This window comes from Lingula anatina, chromosome 1 (assembly GCF_051362555.1).
Source record: "Lingula anatina isolate TDL-2025a chromosome 1, LinAna3.0, whole genome shotgun sequence".
Classification (NCBI taxonomy): domain Eukaryota; kingdom Metazoa; phylum Brachiopoda; class Lingulata; order Lingulida; family Lingulidae; genus Lingula; species Lingula anatina.
The window spans coordinates 1,175,976-1,194,939 of record NC_141767.1 but is presented as its reverse complement, the minus strand read 5'-3'; the positions used below and the strand labels follow the sequence as shown (position 1 = coordinate 1,194,939).

Below are 18,964 nucleotides of genomic sequence, written 5' to 3'. Positions count from 1 at the left end.
TGATGGGTATCTAATTGTTTGTCTGAAAACAGTCCAAAATGGAGGATGGTTCAACAAAGATAACTGGAAAACTGTCGGAAAATATCTCTGGATTCACCCCTGAACAAGATCATTACAAGTAGTTGGACTCTGGGAGTGCCATTAGTCTGTATACAATTACTGTTCACCTCAAGTTTTCTTAAATGCTGCTTGTTAAAGTGCCTTTACAACTTTTGTGCCATGTTAGCCAGTCAAAAAAGTTGGCATCCACACCTACCTTATGACTTGATCCCTTTACCTTTTTAAGAATGGGGAGAAAAAGACAGCTGCATCTAGCCTACAGGCTTAGGAATTATATATGTGTGAGCAAAATAATTATTAGATAAAAATAAAAATTGCTTTGTAAAAAAAAATCACTGCAGATGAAGGCACTAGAACGTGTGGATCTTTAAGAAGATTCAGAAAAGAAAACTTAACTCCTTTATAAATAAGCAAAACTGCAATACAAACAAGTTCATTGAAAACTTCTTCTTTATTCCATTTTATCAAAGTACAACTTACAACAGGATTACAACATAAAAACAAAATGAAGGAATGAAGTTGCCTTCAAGAAAAAGAAACAAAAACATTCCATAGGAAGTTGTTCTGGCTGGTCTATTAAAATCTGGTTTTTTATTAAAACACTAGAAAATTCTGTGCATTTATTATTTAACTACCACTAACAATTCCATACATTAGTTTTTTAATTTGCAGCATCGAACTGTAAATTGTGCAACACCATATTCAAGCAAATCAGTGCAGTGTGAGTCTCTTTCTTAAAAAGAGTTGTAAAAACCATTGTCTCCCAGAAAAATAAACCAAGATAAAAATCAAACAACAGTATTATCAGGCCAGCTGATGATGAAGTTTCTGACAAATTGTCATAACACACTCTTGAAAGAACTACCCGCAGTTTTTGCTGGTGTCCTAATGAAACCAACAAACACTGTGCTATGTGAGGTACACTAACTAACTAGAGTAATTCTACAAGGTCCAGCAATGAAATTATTATTCACAAAAATATAAAACCCTGTCTGAGTAGGTTAGTTCACGAGTAAAAAGAGAAAAACTTATCAAGGAGCTCTCATCTCCATAACTGGTATATACATTTCCATAACTCCTAACAGTCTAACAAGTTAGAAAGAATCTCTGTCACTTTGGTAAGAATTTTGTAGACAACAGATCTTCAACATGAAACCCTTGGCATCCCATGTGACAGACACTGGCCAGTAAAATATCACATACAGAGAATGTGGTTGTACAACCCTGGGGTCACTGGTCTCCCGGGTCAAAGGTTAAAGGTCAGTACTGGCTGATCTAGGTCAAGGCCACTGATCCAGTTACCCATGTCAAATGTCAACAATGACCAGGAAGTTCTACAGTTGTCTCATGTCACCACAAACTGCCATAACAGACTTTGTTGACGTCACTGACGAAGCCACTTCTCACCAAAAAACTAGTTACTGGGCAATCCACCTCCCTATAGAGGTCACTACTAGCACTGGTCTTCTGAAGTCTGGATCTCCATTGTCTCTGTGATCACTGTCCCCGTGTTCTCCTGGGATTCTTCTGTCTGGTCTGAAATGACATGTGGACCAAATTAAAAACAGGAGACCACGTGGTTCTCAATTGTCTCTGCAGAGTAAACAAGTCTAGGGTCCTCAAAAAGTGTTCATAGAAACAACTCCTGGGTCTGTTACCTTTATATTTTGTAACAGTAAAAGCTTTGCCATGTAAAACATTCTTCAATCAAATCATTCAATCAAATGTATTTCATACAACAGACATGAGCTTAGGTTTAAAAAAAACCTCTGAATATTTATCATGGGACCCAACACCTAACTTAGACGAATCTCAGAATTGGATTTTAAAAAACGTGGAATTCTGCTTTTCCGCAGAAAAAGCTAATGTCTGACAGAAACAAAAATTGACAACGTTATTCGAAGAAAAGAAAAAATTCTCATGATGTGTCAGTACCTTCTGGCTGCACCACCTCCAGTACATATTCATTTCTCTGGTTTTCTATAATATGATAGGTGACATCTTCCAGTCCCGCCCCGTCCCCTGCTGCCACTGTGATCTGTTCTGTTTGCTGCTGGGGCTGTTCTATCACTGTCACTTCTTCTGGTTGTTGTTGTTCTTGTTCTGTGACTGTCCCCTCTGAGGCTGGGACAATGTCTTTGTTAACAGTCCAGCTTTGTTTGATATCAGAGTCTGCACTCTGGCCTGCAGTGTCCTGTACCTGTGAGATAATACACCAGCTTTATTTTAAGTTATTCAGAAAATTTAATAACTTTGCATTTTTTTCAAATAAAAAGAATTAATTGCATTCTGTGCTACAGCATCTGTTCTTCTAACACGTAATACTAAGATGCTCTTACTTTTGATTGAAAATGCCCCAAAAGAAGAAAGACAACCCTATTCCTCTGAAATTTCCCTAGCTGACTTTGAAACTTTCAAGCAAAATCTATCAGCACTCTAAACTCTCTTTCACATAAAAAAGTTAGGAAAATTTCTATCTCTAAAAGGTAGCCAAGCAAAAGTTGGGGTGTAGTTTACCTGTAGGAAGCTCCCTGCTGGGAACATGCTGGGGTGTAGTTTGGACAGTAACTGGGCTGTCTCAGGGGTCAGAGAGTCGCTGACCTGGGTGGACCCATCACTCATTAATGTCTCCACTCTGGAGATCACATGTTGACCATCTGGAATAGAGGACAGACAATAACTGTCATGTTCTTTTTTTACAACAGTTTCTTATTTTGTTTTTTTTAACTATAACTAATACTGCCTATATCTAATCTATTAAAGTAGCCACCTATATTAATTCAGCAGTCACTCATGTTTTTTTAAACAGCATCAGGAATTTTTGTCAGCAAACTTCAACTGCTACTTACTAGTAATCACATGGGCATAAGTTGTCAAAACTGATAATCCTGGAAATGTAGCTGGAGACCAGGGCAATAAATTAAGACAAATTCATGCTGATGACATTTTCAGTCTTATTCCTTTGCTCTTTGTCAGCGTCACAGTGACTGACTGACATACAATATTTCAACAATAAATACTTTTCCATACCTTCCCCTGGATTCTGCGTCAGTGTCACTGTGACAGTCTCGGCATGTGCGTCGTCAGAGGTACTGTTTGATGGCCAAGATGTCAGCTCTATTTGAAGACCGTCTTGTGGAAGTTGAGCCTGCTGGGTAACAACTTCAACATTCACATTTTCCTGAAAATACCAACATCTTCCATATTAAGATAAACCTGGCACAAAATGTTTGCAAAGATATGTGACCACTTTCTGAACCATTTTATAGTAATGATATTTACACAGAAGGAAAATCAGAATACTGTCATTAGTCTGATCATTTTCATGTCCATACACAAAAGATGCTTAAAATACTGATCATAATCTCATCCTGGCATTTGCATTTTTAATATGCTAGCTTCATTTGCCAGTTTCTATGTCTATTAAACTGGGATATACTCCACACTGGTAACTTACCACATGTACTGCAGGCAGGACCCCCATCTCTATGTCTATTAAACTGGGATATACTCCACACTGGTAACTTACCACATGTACTGCAGGCAGGACCCCCATCTCTATGTCTATTAAACTGGGATATACTCCACACTGTTAACTTACCACATGTACTGCAGGCAGGACCCCCATCTCTTTGTCTATTAAACTGGGATATACTCCACACTGGTAACTTACCACATGTACTGCAGGCAGGACCCCCCTCTCAATGTCTATTAAACTGGGTTTTACCCCTCACAGGTAACTTACCACATGTACTGCAGGTAGGACCCCTGTCTCAATGTCTTTCAAAGCTTGGTGGAAGTGATTCTGAAGGTCGTGGACAGTTGGGAAATACGTCAAGTTGTGCTTCTCTGGGATTTGATCTGGGCTGGTGAATAAGTCTCTCTCTACAAATTTTCTGGAAACAAAATGAAAAGTTTCAAAGACTGAATATCTTTCTTTCTTTCTCCCTCTCCCAGTTTTTCTTCAAGGTTCAGTTAGGAAACTACTAACAGTGTTTATCATGGTAATCTATAGATAAGATTTAAGTAAAAAACCTTTGTGACACACACACGCACAGAAACACACACACACACACGCACAAAAACATACACACACACATATTACCTCAACTGTTTCCTAACTTGATAAATCTCCCTCATTCCCCCTGCCACCAGTTCCCGTATCTTCAGTGCCACCCTGGGGTGAACCCTGGAGGGTCCCGGCTCCTCCACCTCACCAAATGTGGCATTGTTGGGCTCTACAAATGTGCTGTGGAACTCATGGGCCTGGTCTGTAGGCAGCTGGACATACCATCTGGGTACGAGACAAAATACCAGGTATACATACTTATATTGCCTATAGGAAAACACTCATAAGTAAACTGAAGCTCTTATGTTACTTTTGCCTAGGTCAACATATTAATTTTAATGGCTACAATAGTCGAGTGATTTGGTTACAAGAAATGTTTTCCTAGAGTGAGGCCATTCTTTAGTGGTGGAAAACACACACCTGTCATGTCCTAAAGTCTCCCAATCTCGCCCACGTTTCTTCAGTTCTTGGAATGTTTTATCCATCATCTGTTTCATAGTCTTTTTATCTTGATTGACATCAACAGCAAATTCTGGGAACTTTTTCACTTTCTTAATGTAGATTCTACAAAGAGGACATGCATAAACCTTGATCATGAGAAAAAAATCTTCAATTAAGCTGACAGGATAAAAGGCAAATTCTGTTGTCTTATTGCAACAACATAAATTTTAAAATAGAATCTACAAAAACATTCCACCTCAATATCATTTAAAAATTTCTTCTTCAACTATATTACAAACAATCACTAACCCCAGAAAATTCCCTAAAGTTTTTTTTTTCCAGTGAACATATCTTATAACTAAAGGCAATAAAAACAACATAGAATTTTCTCACTATCACCAGGAACTTTGCCTCTGTTCAAAACAAGCAAATGGCTAATATACCAGATGTGACAGACTGATTATAAACAAACTCTAAAGGCTGCAAATATACCTTGCTGGACACGTTTGTTTGAATTCTTTCTGACTGTCTGGTCCTTTGAGGCTGTTATTCTGCCTGCCTTTTCTCCTGGGACCAAACTGACACTCCATAACTATAGCCCTGCTGCCTGCAAGTCAACATCACACATAAATCATTTATCACTGTGACTTTTGATAGAAATACTTCAGTAAGAAAAACACTAACAGTACCACAATACTGCCACCTTCATTTTTCACAAGCACTCGATTTACCAGTGAGCTGACACAACTTTTTAAAACTCAAATTGGTTAACTACAACTAATTGGTCAAAACAAAAATTTTCCATTTATCAGGAACTAAACCTTACATTTTCACTGCCAGAAGTTTTTGGCGCAGACTTACGCAGAATTATCCCCTAAACCAGATATTACCTTGGTTGATAAATGGCACCCCATCAAAGGGCACGTACTGAGACTTCCACATGAGTCTGGTAGCCTGGGGGCCGCTAGGAGACTGCCGTGTGCCCCAGTAACTATTGGTCTGTTGTTTGTGATAAGTTAACAGTAGGTCTAACTCCACCTCACTTTCCACCCAACCTCTGTAGGAATCACCTATTGTCTGGATTGAAAATATAATAATTATGAGTTTGTTACATGTTTTTGTCCAATTAAAAATCTATCCACATGAAAAAAGAATGAAAGAAAGAAAATTGTAAAGAAAAGGACTGACCTGGTAATCATAATTTTTTTATTGACACTAGAGTTTTAAAAATTTAATACAAAAAAATAATGATGATGAAATTCCAATATGACACTGCAACCAGCAGCTTGAGATTGAGACCTACTTTCAGGAAAAATGTTAAAAATAAATGAAAATAAAAAATAAATATCAAAATAATTAAATAAAGAAGAAATCTTTACACAACACTAGAGGTAAATCGTTCTCTACCTCACAATCATTGAGCCTCAGTGCCCAGGGGGGGCAGCCAGGTGGGGGTGCTTTCCTGGGCGGGGGTGGCACTGAGGGTCTGGGTGCTGGGATGATCACAGGTAAACCTTCAGGGAAGTGTGCTGAGATGTCTGTGTCCCCTCCACCTTGACCTACAGATTCAATGGTTATGTTAGATTATCAAAATAGGGTTCACCTCATAACAGCACCCAGTTATTTTCATATTACTTTTCCCTATTTTTACATAGCAAAAACATTTTGAAAAAAATTAATTTTTTTAATGTCAAAATTATTTAAGTCAAGTTATTAGTTAACTTTTTTTTTATATCTCCTGTAATCAAAGAAATAAATATAAAAACAAAAAAAAAAAAATAATAATAAGACCGAAACTCACACATGATGAACATGATTCAAACATTTTCTTTAAAAATGCTTGAACTCGTCTTTTAACAAAAGTTTCTATATGCTTTACCTTCATTGGGGCTGACAGCAATAATTGAGATCTCCCCATTACTGGAGGAGGGGATCACCTGCCACACTTTATCCCCCAGGGTGTCCAGGTCTCCTGGGTTACTGACTTGGATCACACGTATGGTGCTGCCCTCTATTGAAGAGTTGGGAGCTACGCTGTTCAACAAGCTCTGTAGTGTGATGTTCTCAGCTGCTATGACTGAAATCAATGTATTTTTATGTGATTGGTGCAGATCATAATTTAAAAAAAAATTTTTTTTTTGGGGGGGGGGGAGAGTGGGAGAGAAATGGGTACACGTCAGCAAGGAGCAATAAAAATTTTATCAAAAAATGTACATACCCACTGGTCTTTCAACCAACAATACATGGCAATGGGTAAATTCACTTTTGATATCATACATAATGGTGAACTTTCTTGGGGGGAGAGAGCAGAGGCAGAATGACAGAGCACCTGCCTTTTCAATGTTTTTCATATTACTTTCAAGACGTTATCATCAACTTTAAAGCCCAGTATAGTCCAGTGCTAACCTGTAGACCCACTGGCTGTCGCAGGCTGCTGCTGTTGTTCTTGCTGTTGTTGTAGTTGTTGCTGTATCTTCAGCTTAGCACTGGCAGTTGTTGCCTGGTCTGCACTGGCCTGTGTGGCTAGATTGTCCGCCATGTCTCCTTCTCCTTTATTCTCTGCCATTAATGTGGATCAATCAACTGCTGTAAAAATTGAATGGTGTAAAATTAGCGTAAAAATAAACATGTTTTTTGTTAGGGTTGATGACACAGGGTTTAAGTCTAAATACTAGCCATTTCTTCTTTTATTTTCATATATATACACGTTTGTCAAAAGAGTAACCCAGAGTGGAACGTGAAGGAAACTTTTGCCTCCTCAATATTTTACCCACAATCACGGTCTTACAAAATGGATTCCACGGAATGCTGTAGGCAACCTGGCATCATATTGCATTTTTCTTATCCATTCTCTCATATTTGATTTTTCGTGACCAAAAAGAAAAATATTCACAAAGGTGGGGCTCAGTAGCCCTTGCCATTTTGACTTTGACTTGGAATTCCCTCTTGAACATTGCATACTTGAAATTTAGGAAGATCGCAGCGAGAACAAGTGCGTGGTAAAAGTTACACGAAATATTGCAAATGGTGCGGCGTGCGCAGAGCAACAAAATCTGTCCCATATTTCAATAAATCGAAACCACAAACATTAAAGGTTCTCGGGGAACCCCTTCAAAGGTAATATAAACCTCCGGACGAGGCAAAAAATGCACGAAAGCGAGTCACAAACCTCGAATCGAAATCAGACCTCGTCTTCAAGATGGCGTCCACATAGAGGCCGCGCATACTCTCTAAGCCAGTTTATTCATGAAAAATAAAGTAAGAAGATATTATCTCTGATTTGAACTGAACTTTACCAAATTCAACATTCAGTGTTTATAAAATATAATAAAATTAACATAAAATATTAGCTATTTTCGCATTCTATTAATATTGTATATTTGAGACTATCTGGCGCCCACAAACGGGGTCATGTCAATGAGGTCAGAGTAAACTGTGTCACACCATATATCGGCCGATGCGGTTTGCCGATCTTAGATTAACACGCTGTACTGTGTTAAAGGTAAGTGTAATGTGTGTTGATTAGCACGTTTACAGAATATATATTTTACTATATATTGCAGTGTTTAAAAAGACATCCTGTCGGCTTTGTGATACTTCCGTGCATGTTGTTTTCACTTAGTTCTTCGCTGATTTTGTTTTGTTTATGGAATTCTAAAGGCAGTTTTAAGTGAGGCACTTTCAGTTCGGGGCAGCTTTACGTAAGTGTGTCACCTCATATAACAGAGTTTCGATGGGTCAAGTTTACTACAGGTGAAATGTCGCGTACCAGTACTTTTGTTGATATTTGCGACCTGGACTGTGTGGATCTTAAATAAGAAATACAGGTGCCCCCCCCCAACCAAACCCTCCTCACATTAACATAATACCAGTACCATGCCATCCTCATTTGTCAACTCACAATCAGGTGAGTTACACCTCATAACTGTCAGTAACTTGACGCTCTCTCAGCGTCTCATTTTAACCCAGTGTGACAGGTAAAATCAAAGGTGTATGTATACGTTATTATGATATATACAGCTGGTATGTGCAGGCCATGTTTTCTCTTCAGTTTACAGTCACTGATAATCCAAGAATATCCCCTTTCCATGAATTATAATAAAGATCATATCAAAGCTTTTATGTATTTTTTTCATGGTCACTTTAAGGTACTGTGCAGTACAATGAAGAATGAATTTTCTTGATTTAAAAAAAAATAAATTAACATTACTACATTAGATACTGTTTTGTTCGCAGCAACAATTCTATAAATTGATTCACATAGTTAAAATATTTTGGTACCTGTGATCCAAGTATACCCTTAACAGTTATAGCCAATATTGAAAGGTTAAAAAATTTAATGTCAACGTGTATTTGGTCATGTAATATCTTCCACAGTATTGACAGTGACCATGAACATGCTGATTTCACTCAGATACACTGTGCATACATATTTAGGTCATAGTCCAGTTTGTTCACCCTGTATTCCAGAGATAATTAGAGTCTCATCCCTATTATCAGCATACCTTAACTTTGTTCTGTTAAATCTCTGGTACACGGGGTGAGTTTGTTTAACAAGATATATATCCTGGGGTACCTGGATGACCAGGTGTACTGGGGATTGAGGATTGCATCATGGCATTGGGTTGTGGTTGAAGATTGAGTCCATTTTGTTGTTCATCTCTGAATGTCACTGTTATTAGCATTGTTTTAGTTATGGTCATGTACTGTAGGAAGTGAGTGGTTGTGGTCATTAGGACTAGTGTGGCTCTGGATATATACTACAGTACTTTAGATTAGGCTGTCACTTGGTCATGTAATGATGCCAAAAGCTTTTCTGATTTTGAAAGAAAATTGAGAGTTACTGTAATGAATAAAATGAAGAAAACTATCTGCAAAGAAAGTCACCTGAAAGTGGTATATGACTTGAAAGGAAAAAGGGAGGTGGGCTCCTATTGTCTTTAAAATTGTGGAACTTAATCTTGATGATGGTAGTATTTGGGATATGTATGGGTGCATTTAGAACCAGTTCGTCCGCAGATTAACTAGTCCACAGATCAAATATGGCGCAATCCACTTGAAAGCGTGCCTAGATTTAATTGCTTGGTTCTTGCTGGGAGGTGTCCTGGGAGGCAGGAATCCATTTTCAAGTGCCTGCCATATTTGATTTTTGGACCAGTTTGTCCTTGGATCAGCTTGGTTTTAAATGCGACCTGTGTGTTTTGTGATGATATCTGCAGACAGTGAAGGGAGTGCAGCAGTTTTTTGTTCAGCAAGATCTGTGGTTTTGGGCATGACACGTTTTTACTTATTTTTTCAGCTGAAAGTAGATTCTCATATATAAGATGAAAACATACAGTCAGTAAAAAGAGAAAGACCAGCAGCATGAGTTCTAAGAAGAAAGAAGACAAGAACCCAAAGGGTGTGATTGCAGAAGAGCCGGAGCATGAGCGACCCAAGGGAGTGCAGTTCAGTATCTCTGTTGATGAAGGAGATAGTCAGGATTCTGAGTTGGGCAAACTGAAAGGGAATACATCATCTTCATCGCTAGCTTCAACTACTTCAAGTTCAAGTGGCGATGGTGATATTCAACTAAGACAAAATAACACCATACCATTAAGGTGAGTCATAGAATGATATTAATTATATTTATGTGTGTGATTTTACTATGGGAATTTTGTGTGCGATTTTATGTATGTATTCTTTTATGTCTTTCACCCCTGAGGTAGAAATGAATAAATGATATAACTGTTACAATGCAGGGGCGGATCCAGATATATTTTCTGACAGTCTTCCAAATTATCTTTGTTGATCCATTCTCCATTTTTGACCGTCTTCCGACAGAAAACATTAGATGCCCGACAATGTAAACTTGAAAATCTGACCGTCTTCCGGAAGACCCAGAAGACACCCTAAATCCGCCCCTGCAATGATTGTGTGGTCACACCCTGAGTTTCCAAGACTACTGGAAACTAGTGGGAAGATAACCTGTGAAATTCTGGACTGGGTGGCAGGAACTAGGTTTATGTTGGAATTTGAAATTTGATTAAAAAAAAAACATGGAAATCATCTGAGAAGCCTAAAATGAGGCTGTCTTATTGTGTGAGACATCATATGAGACTAAGAAATGTGTGAGAATCCACCTAGTACGGTTGGGTTAACATTTTACTGATAAGAGTAATACTTTATGTGCTAGGTGTGGCATCTTTGAGAGCAATACAAAAATGACATGCAAAATGTGGATATTTTACTGTTGTGCAATAGATTGTAATTCTACGGAAAATGAAAATGATCAGAAAAATATCCATGATCAAATTCTGATAACTTTGATATATTGTTACCCCTTACTGTGTCATCATTTCTAATCCCATTTCTTTTCCAAATCTTGCTTGATTTTTGAAAGACATAAGACTTTGGGCTATATCTGTGATTCCCACTGATTTGCTTTGGCCAACCTCCCAAATAACTCATCTTTTTATTCTTTTGTCAAGTTGTAGTTTGTCAATTTTTGATAAGTGAGCCATGTGGACAAACCAAAGTAGTTAGCATAACCCCAGTTGTGAGATAGTTAAACTTGAATAACTAGTAAACTTCATATGTGAATTCTTTTTGTAATGCAGTGTTTTTCATTTTAGCTAAATCTTGGTTTTATTAGTACCACCAGCGTATACGCTGGCGGTACTCATGGTTTTAGTCCCGGCCCGTCTCGTACAGCTCCGCCGGCTCCGCCGGCTCCTGCGGCTCCGCCGGCTCCTGCGGCTCCGCAGTCGGGCGCCGGAAACAAGTCACCGTTACCGCTTCTCCTCCTAGACCGCAGGGACCTGTGTCCCCATCTCTTGGATTTAGGTCACATATAATCTCAACTTGAACCCCCTGGTATTTTTGTCTCAGTTAGTGCATTGGTCTGGGTGTGACGCTCACTGAAATGCACCCTTGTCAAAATTTTTGAAAATTTGATGCTAAATATCTCCCAAACTGAAGGAATTATGGAAAAAGTTACTATAGAGGTCTGACCAAAAGTCATATATGGAGTTTCCAAATATGCCCTTGGATTTGACATTTGACCTTTATTTCAAGGTCAAACAGGCCAAAATTTTCTAAAAATGGGAATTTTCTGCAAAAAAAGAATTGTTTGTGCCAATTTTCAGAAACTACACAGACCTAAGCTTTCATATTACAGTGGGGACTACTATTTAGGGACTCCCTTCATCTTCATGGGTTTGGGGTCAATCGGTGCATTTTCACCGGAGAAGCAGTCATTTGATGCCAAAACTAAAAACTCTGTAATTGTGGAACTGTTTACACTAGAGACGTCTTGTTTTTTGCATTAAGTACAGCTTGTCAAGCACAATACTGGAGGTGGTGTCCATTTTCTTATTTTCCATACGGTTTAGGAGTTGCACTTTATTAAATAGTACAACAATGCAATATTCAGTAGTTAACATAAAATGAAAAAACACTCCCAAAATTAGCAGAGATACGCCCATAGAATTTGAATAGAAAGTCATTAACTAGCAATCTAACTGTGACCTTGATATTGACCTTTGACCTACTTTTCATGATGAACTTCACTTTGCAAGTTTTCTGGTCCTTAATTATATCATCAAAACTAGCAGAGATACACCCATAGTTACCATTGAACTTGAATAGGAAGTGATATACTGACAATCTTAGAGCGCATTCCCAGAGATTAAGATCGATCTTACTTGATCGACCTAACTCCCTGCAGTTAGCCGACCGCACACGGAATTTAATTATTCCCTTACAGCTTTTAGTAGGCAGGACAGGCATTTAAGCCAGCTATGCTGACAGTAATCTAGTGAGACTCCCCATGGGGATAGATCGATCTATAATCTGTGGAAATGGGGTCTTACTGTAACTTGGAAATTAGCCTTTGACCTTCTTTTCACTGGCAGTCTAACTCTGACCTTCAAATTGATCTGTGACCTACTTTTCATAATGAACTGCACTAAAAAAAAATCCCTCCCTTATATCTCCAAAACTGGCAATAGTTGCTATTGATCTTGAATAGGAAGTTATATACTGGGAAACTTTTACTTTGAAATTGACCTTTGACCTATTTTTCACCATGAACTATAGTTTGCAAATTTTCCCACCCTACAGATGCATGAATAGGCAGTTTTTTTTCCACAAAAGCCAACTGATTGCCTGCATATATATATATATATATATATATATATATATATATGCAGCAGTTATATATAGATATACTTGCTTTAATGCATGATTAGTTTGACATTAGTACCCATTTGGTCAGCTGTACATGTGTACATTTAAAGCAATAATAACTCTTCCTTTGAGATTCAAAATTCCGCAAGAAATACATTCTAAACAACACACGGAAATATATTATACTGCATTTCACCACTAAAACAGCTGTTATTGTAGTAAAACTAAAAACTGTGCTTGTCAATAGGGCTTTCGATGCCTTTCTTCCTGGTCGTCAAGGCATTCGTTGCCAAGGATTTTGGCGCATCACGCAGATTCAACTATATTTTGTTGTTTATCTTTTTTTTTTCAGCACTACATAAACAAGCTTTTCACTTTTTGGGTGGATTCAATTTCCTAAATTATAATTTCTCTCCCAGTTTTGATATTCTAATTATTTTAAATGTCAAAACAGCTGCATCAACCCATTTTTAAATTTTCATTAATATATATGATACAAACAAGCACAAAAATAAAGAATATACGATGTTGCCCATGTAGGCCAATATCAACTACAGAATAAAAGGCAGCACGGTTTAACCCAAATATAAACAAAATTTCAAATATTGTTTCCATCACAGTTAGTGAGGAAATCCTACATTCACAATGATACTACATCCTTGTATTTGACCTTTTACTTTTGCCCACCTGATTTAAAAAAAAAATTATCTATGTAAAATGATAACCCTTGTTTACTGCATTTTATACAGCTTGTCAACCCCTCCCCCTTCTTTTTCCTTCCCATACGAATGTGCTTACTCCAGCTGGTGGTACAATACCAGGAGGCGGTATCGCCTCTCTGATCCTCTAGTTTTGTTTATTTTTACCCCAGGGCATTGTTTGATTTGCTGGACCTTCTTAATTAATAAAAGTGAAATGCATGATCTTTAATGTGCTAAATTACCTATTTGTATGGTTTGCTATGTTATTTTTCAATGATAATATCCTTTTTTTACCCCCCCCCCCCCCAAATTAAATCTAAGATACAAGAAAAATAAATATATATGGTGCTTACAGTTGTGTTATGTCTGAAAAGTTTCTAGCTTTGATTCTCACTTAATTTGTTGCAATATGCTTTGGAGCAGACATATTTAGCTATCATCAAAAACACTTGGTTGAATGCCACGGAACTTCACAACTTATGCTGTTTTAAGCACTTAGTCCAGCATTTTGATGTAATTCTGTATTAATATAATAGCTTGGTGACAAAAATGTGTAAAATTACTTAAACCCAAGTTCTAATTTGATAGTTTTCAAGACTTTACCTATTTTTTTGTGACAATAACTTTAAAAGCAAAACAGCCATTGTTCTACTTTGAAGTACATATATAAATATGAAGCTGGAGGTAGCTCCTCTTATGTATGAAGAAACACCACTCACTGGCTGTTGTGCTGTGTCAATTGCATTAGTTGAGAATGGCCCAGGTTCAACCAAGTGTTTTCACATTTTCAAATTGTGATCACAATTGTGATTATTGTAGCTGTGTCAAAGAGGAACGTGAAGTCATGAACAGCGACCGGGAAGACGGGGACAGGTATCATTGACGTTGTGCTAATTATAAAACCAATAAGTTGCTTACTTTATAAGGTGTACGCTTGTTTAGGCTGGAACCTTGTATAATTTGAATTTAGGTATATGAAGTTTGCTGCTTATTTCTTGTTGTCTTGGCAACCTGCTTATTATTTTATGCAGCTTGATATTTGATACTCACAGTACATGTGCTGTTTCTAACCTAAAAATGTCATTTTGTGCATATGTTTTGATTGAAGGACTTCTTGCACTATGCACATTACATGAAATATCTTAAAATCATGTAGGAGTTTTAGAAAGCACCTTAAAAAGCATCTTAAAAATTCACAATTTATATTATTTGGCTCTTAGGCCCCATTCAGAATAGGAGACTTACTAGTCCAATGGTCAAATAAAGCGACCCACTACAAAGCATGTCGTCTTATCTGCTTATAGACACTGAATAAATATTCCGTGGGAAAGTTTTCAAATGGGTCGGCCACATTTGACCCTCAGACTAGTTAGTCCCCTATTCTGAATGGGGCCGAACTGTGCATTTTTCCAAATGAAAATCGGTAGCTCACTGGTCAATATTTTTTATTGGAAAGCAATAAAGCTAAGGTTTGGCTAAATTAACTGGATATTTCGTATAATTATAATGATGGTGTTTATTCAGAGGCAAGTAACAAAGAGAAACGTAGGGCTGTTACTAAATTTTCAGCTGAGCAAGGTGCTATCGAACAGTGCATATGGCAATATTTACCTCTATTGTTTTGAAAAGAGAAAACCTTCATTGTCTCATAATGATATGTTCCATGTCCTAGTATGATCGGCGCCATTGCATGTGTAAAGTCATTTTTACTACAAGACCTACGAGTAGGAATATGTATTTCAGTTCTGTCAGAATATGATGTATTAATTTTAGTAGCCAATTTAGTGATACACCAGGTCATAAACAGTGGCAATCATAGCTGTCTCATGGGCAAAATCTCCAGTTTTTAAGTACTAGTAATAATTATTCAACATAAGCTTGGCATTTTTACTCTCGAATCAACAAAAGTTGACAACCACTTAGGTCGAAGCTTTTCGTCAGACTGATGTGAGAAACAGCACCATTGTCAGATAAGCTGATAAGGCCTCACACAGGGACAGTGGTCTACCCCCACCCCCTACTTTTTAGAGGGGTGTGGTGTGTTTCACCATCTTTTAACAGCTGGCTGTGAAATAATTTCTTTCAATAAAAATAAGACATACAATCCCTAACATTAAAGATTTCTTACTATTGGGTTTTGAGAGAAACAAATTATTTGGCATTATGGAATGTTTATGAATTCATTTTTTTTATTTAATGTATTGGCTACTGAGTAAGACATTCTCAGTGTGAGTACAGTGATAACAGAATTAGGGAAAAAGAAAATCTATGACAAAACCTTTTTGAAAATTGATATGTTGTTTAGTGTTCTATTATGTTACATGTTTCATAAATATGTCAGAAGACAAAATTTGATTTCTGATAGGAAATGCAGTTATTGTGTTTGGGATAAAATTGCTTGATTGTGTATGGCTTAGGATTGACATCTGTTGCCTAGGTTTCCTTAAACATATGGTAAATTTTAACTAATTTAGAGAATTTTATGCTTGTAGTTTAGCCATGGGAAATTTGAAATTTTTGATGGTTTATTTGGCAAGTTCTTGTTGATTTGGTTGAAAATTTTCACTATATAATTTTAAAATTATCCTGCTGCTTGGCTGAAATGTGTTTTATCCTGTACCTCAGGCTGTTTGCTGTGGTATTTGTGCTTATAATTTTAGGTGCCATGTATTTATTTCAGCTTTTTATAGGCAGTTGTGTTTTCTTTTTAATTTGATGCAAATTTGAGTTCATAAAATTAAGAAATTTCCAGCTTCATGCAACCAGATATTGGTATATAAAAATAAGGGGAAAACAAGTCCAAAATGTAGAAATTTCTTACTTCATGCAATAAGATATTGGTACATAAATAAAAAGAAAAAACAAGTCCAACTCTCTTTTATTCATCATTTGAATATCAATACAAGGGTCACAAAAAGGCAGTTACACACCCTTGATGGGTTAAGGCACAATAGCTGCAGCCTTGTAGATCACATTCTTTCAGCCACAGTTTGTGCCAAAGTTGACCCAGTATTCAGTGTGTCAAGCAGGACAAGACCTCATACAGTTATTTCCCTTTACAGGAGTATGTCAGGCACCCATATGACAGCCATGAATGACAGGAGGAGAGCTTCTGTGAAGGATTTCCTGGTGGCCACCCCTGAGGAGTTTGTGAAGAGATTTGGTGGGAATAAAGTTATTAACAAGGTATGAAGTTTAGATGTTTAGTTTATTGTAGCTTAAGTTTGATTTTTTTCTAGACAGGAAAGTACTGGATATGTTTGGCATGAAAACCTTATTGTTTTTTGAGCACCTTCCCAAGTGGCAAATATTATTCATAGACAGATACTTCCAGCATCTCACAGTAATATGGCAGAAAACTACTTACTAAGAACAATGTTAGTGTATTTTGATAGCAGTTTTCTCATTTTGGGTCAACATTGGTATAATCATAGAAGTAGATTCTATGGTATAATATAATGAGGAATGTACCTGTCTATGAAAAGGGTAATTGTTGCATATGAAAGGAATTGAAATCTCTTTCAAAATCTATTAAATGTGACCTAATTCTCTTTTTCTATTATCACCTGTACATTTTTATTGCCTACAATTTAGGTGTTGATTGCCAATAACGGGATAGCGGCTGTAAAATGTATGAGGTCAGTAAGAAGATGGGCATATGAGATGTTTAAAAATGAAAGAGCCATAAGATTTGTTGTCATGGTAACTCCAGAGGATCTGAAAAACAATGCAGGTAACAGTGACATATTTATATGATTTTCGTTTATAAATTGAATTTTATTTTAATTTTTTAATTATTTAATTAATTACTTTTGGGAAGGGGTGCTTACAGTGATGTTTTTTAATATCTAGCTAGAAGATATGTTGAAAGAGTTTCATTTGGATGTCAGTGTAAGCCACGGTTGAGAAGCATTGAAATATCTTTAGTACAAGATGAATCAGCAAATAAAACTCATTATAATGTCATGTTTTTTGTTTGAAGAGTATATCAAGATGGCGGACCACTACGTGCCTGTACCAGGAGGCACCAACAACAACAACTACGCCAATGTGGAGCTAATCCAAGACATCGCTAAAAGAACACAGTCACAGGTCTGTATTGATTGTAGAGAAAAACCCAGAAGACGGCCTCAATCCTTCCTTGAACTGGGTGTCAAAGTGAAAAGAAGGTTATACTCAGTCTGGTAGTACGCAACAAGCAAAACCTGTTCATACTTATAGCAGAGTGTCTCAAGTTGAATTGATATATGAATTGTATGGAACTAAAATGTAAGAGGTTTGTTGTAAAAAATAAAGTTAAATATGTAAAATTTTCTAATTGCAGGCTGTGTGGGCTGGCTGGGGCCATGCTTCAGAAAATCCCAAGCTGCCTGAACTCCTTCATAAACATGGCATCACTTTCATTGGTAAGAAATCTATAATACTGGGATATCATAAAACATTTTATTTCATTCATAACTCTTATTTGAGATGTTGAGCAAACAAGTATCAAAATAGCAAATTTTTGATTTAAAATCCTCATTAACTGGATATTAGAATTGTGGATTAGATTATTAAAATACTTTAACAAGATTACTTAAGTCCTGGAATGATATTGTTAAAATACTGGAATGAGAGTATTCACCTGCTCCTACCCTCTCTCACAGGCCCCACAGAGAGTGCCATGTGGGCACTGGGGGACAAGATAGCCTCTAGTATTGTGGCCCAGAGCGCTGGTGTCCCCACCCTCCCATGGAGTGGCTCGGGGCTGACCGTGTCCTGGAGTGACGAAGGTCTGTCAAGCGGACAGTTAGTGACCGTCCCTGAAGACATCTATAAGAAGGGGTGCGTGTTCACAGAGGAGGAGGCGCTGTTCTCTGCCAAGAAGATCGGGTTCCCGGTGATGATCAAGGCGTCTGAGGGAGGGGGTGGGAAGGGGATCAGGAAAGTGGTCAGTCCAGATAATTTTGCCACATTGTTTAGACAGGTCAGTATTCTGGACCATCAGTAGGTACATTTGTATAGTGCATAATGTTCTCCTTGATAAAATTAGGGTGGATTGCCTTTACTGCACCTAAACATTCCTACTGTACACTTGTCTAATTTTAATGAAAATTGATTTTCCAAATGCTTTTTTATATTGAATTTGACATGATTTTTTATCTTTCAATATCGACTCCTCACTGCCATAGCTTGATTTAGCCACCCTGCATTAAGTGCAGTGTGCATTGTTTTTGTACCAAAATGATACTTTACATCTTTTAGCACAGAATAAATGTAAAATCAGTTAATTCTCTTTCTCTGTATTTCCAGGTACAGTCAGAGGTCCCAGGCTCCCCGATATTCGTCATGAAACTGGCCACACATGCACGCCATCTGGAGGTCCAAATCTTAGCTGACCAGTACGGTAATGCCATCTCCCTGTTTGGCAGAGATTGCTCCATTCAGAGGAGACACCAGAAGATAATTGAGGAGGCCCCAGCCACAATAGCACCACCTGAAGTCTTTGAGCGCATGGAAAAGGTATAGATAATTGTGCTAGTTG

The 18,964-nt window shown here is 37.4% G+C and overlaps 2 protein-coding genes across 9 annotated transcripts in view; one reads left to right on the top strand and one right to left on the bottom strand.

Moving 5' to 3' along the window:
• Window positions 1–492: 492 nt before the first annotated feature.
• LOC106181115 (calcium-responsive transcription factor) lies at window positions 493–7,846 on the bottom strand. Of its 4 annotated transcripts, none has more exons than XM_086995306.1 (13): window positions 7,740–7,846; window positions 6,977–7,156; window positions 6,450–6,647; window positions 5,978–6,129; window positions 5,461–5,647; window positions 5,063–5,177; window positions 4,550–4,693; window positions 4,166–4,354; window positions 3,806–3,956; window positions 3,091–3,241; window positions 2,578–2,717; window positions 1,996–2,260; window positions 493–1,596 (listed from the first exon to the last, which is right to left on the bottom strand). In XM_086995306.1, the coding sequence occupies exons 2-13, from the start codon at window positions 7,134–7,136 to the stop codon at window positions 1,514–1,516; spliced, it is 1,935 nt and encodes a 644-aa protein (XP_086851432.1). In that variant the 5' UTR covers window positions 7,137–7,156; window positions 7,740–7,846; the 3' UTR covers window positions 493–1,513. The 4 variants fall into 4 exon arrangements, with proteins under 4 accessions (XP_086851432.1, XP_086851440.1, XP_086851438.1 ...); XM_086995314.1 differs by lacking the exon at window positions 7,740–7,846 and adding an exon at window positions 7,658–7,736; XM_086995312.1 differs by lacking the exon at window positions 7,740–7,846 and adding an exon at window positions 7,532–7,697.
• A 121-nt stretch (window positions 7,847–7,967) lies between these two features.
• Window positions 7,968–18,964, top strand: part of LOC106166475 (acetyl-CoA carboxylase) — a 37,218-nt gene continuing 26,221 nt past the window's right edge. For 4 of the 5 annotated variants that reach the window (XM_086995278.1, XM_086995291.1, XM_086995274.1 and 1 more), the window contains exons 1-9: window positions 7,968–8,072; window positions 9,870–10,170; window positions 14,260–14,313; window positions 16,503–16,626; window positions 17,035–17,173; window positions 17,423–17,532; window positions 17,765–17,846; window positions 18,087–18,406; window positions 18,733–18,942. In XM_086995278.1, coding sequence (XP_086851404.1) covers window positions 9,935–10,170; window positions 14,260–14,313; window positions 16,503–16,626; window positions 17,035–17,173; window positions 17,423–17,532; window positions 17,765–17,846; window positions 18,087–18,406; window positions 18,733–18,942 — 1,275 coding nt within the window. In that variant the 5' untranslated portion in view covers window positions 7,968–8,072; window positions 9,870–9,934. The remainder of the gene's footprint in view (window positions 8,073–9,869; window positions 10,171–14,259; window positions 14,314–16,502; window positions 16,627–17,034; window positions 17,174–17,422; window positions 17,533–17,764; window positions 17,847–18,086; window positions 18,407–18,732; window positions 18,943–18,964) is intronic. The other variant, XM_086995284.1, reaches the window with a different exon arrangement.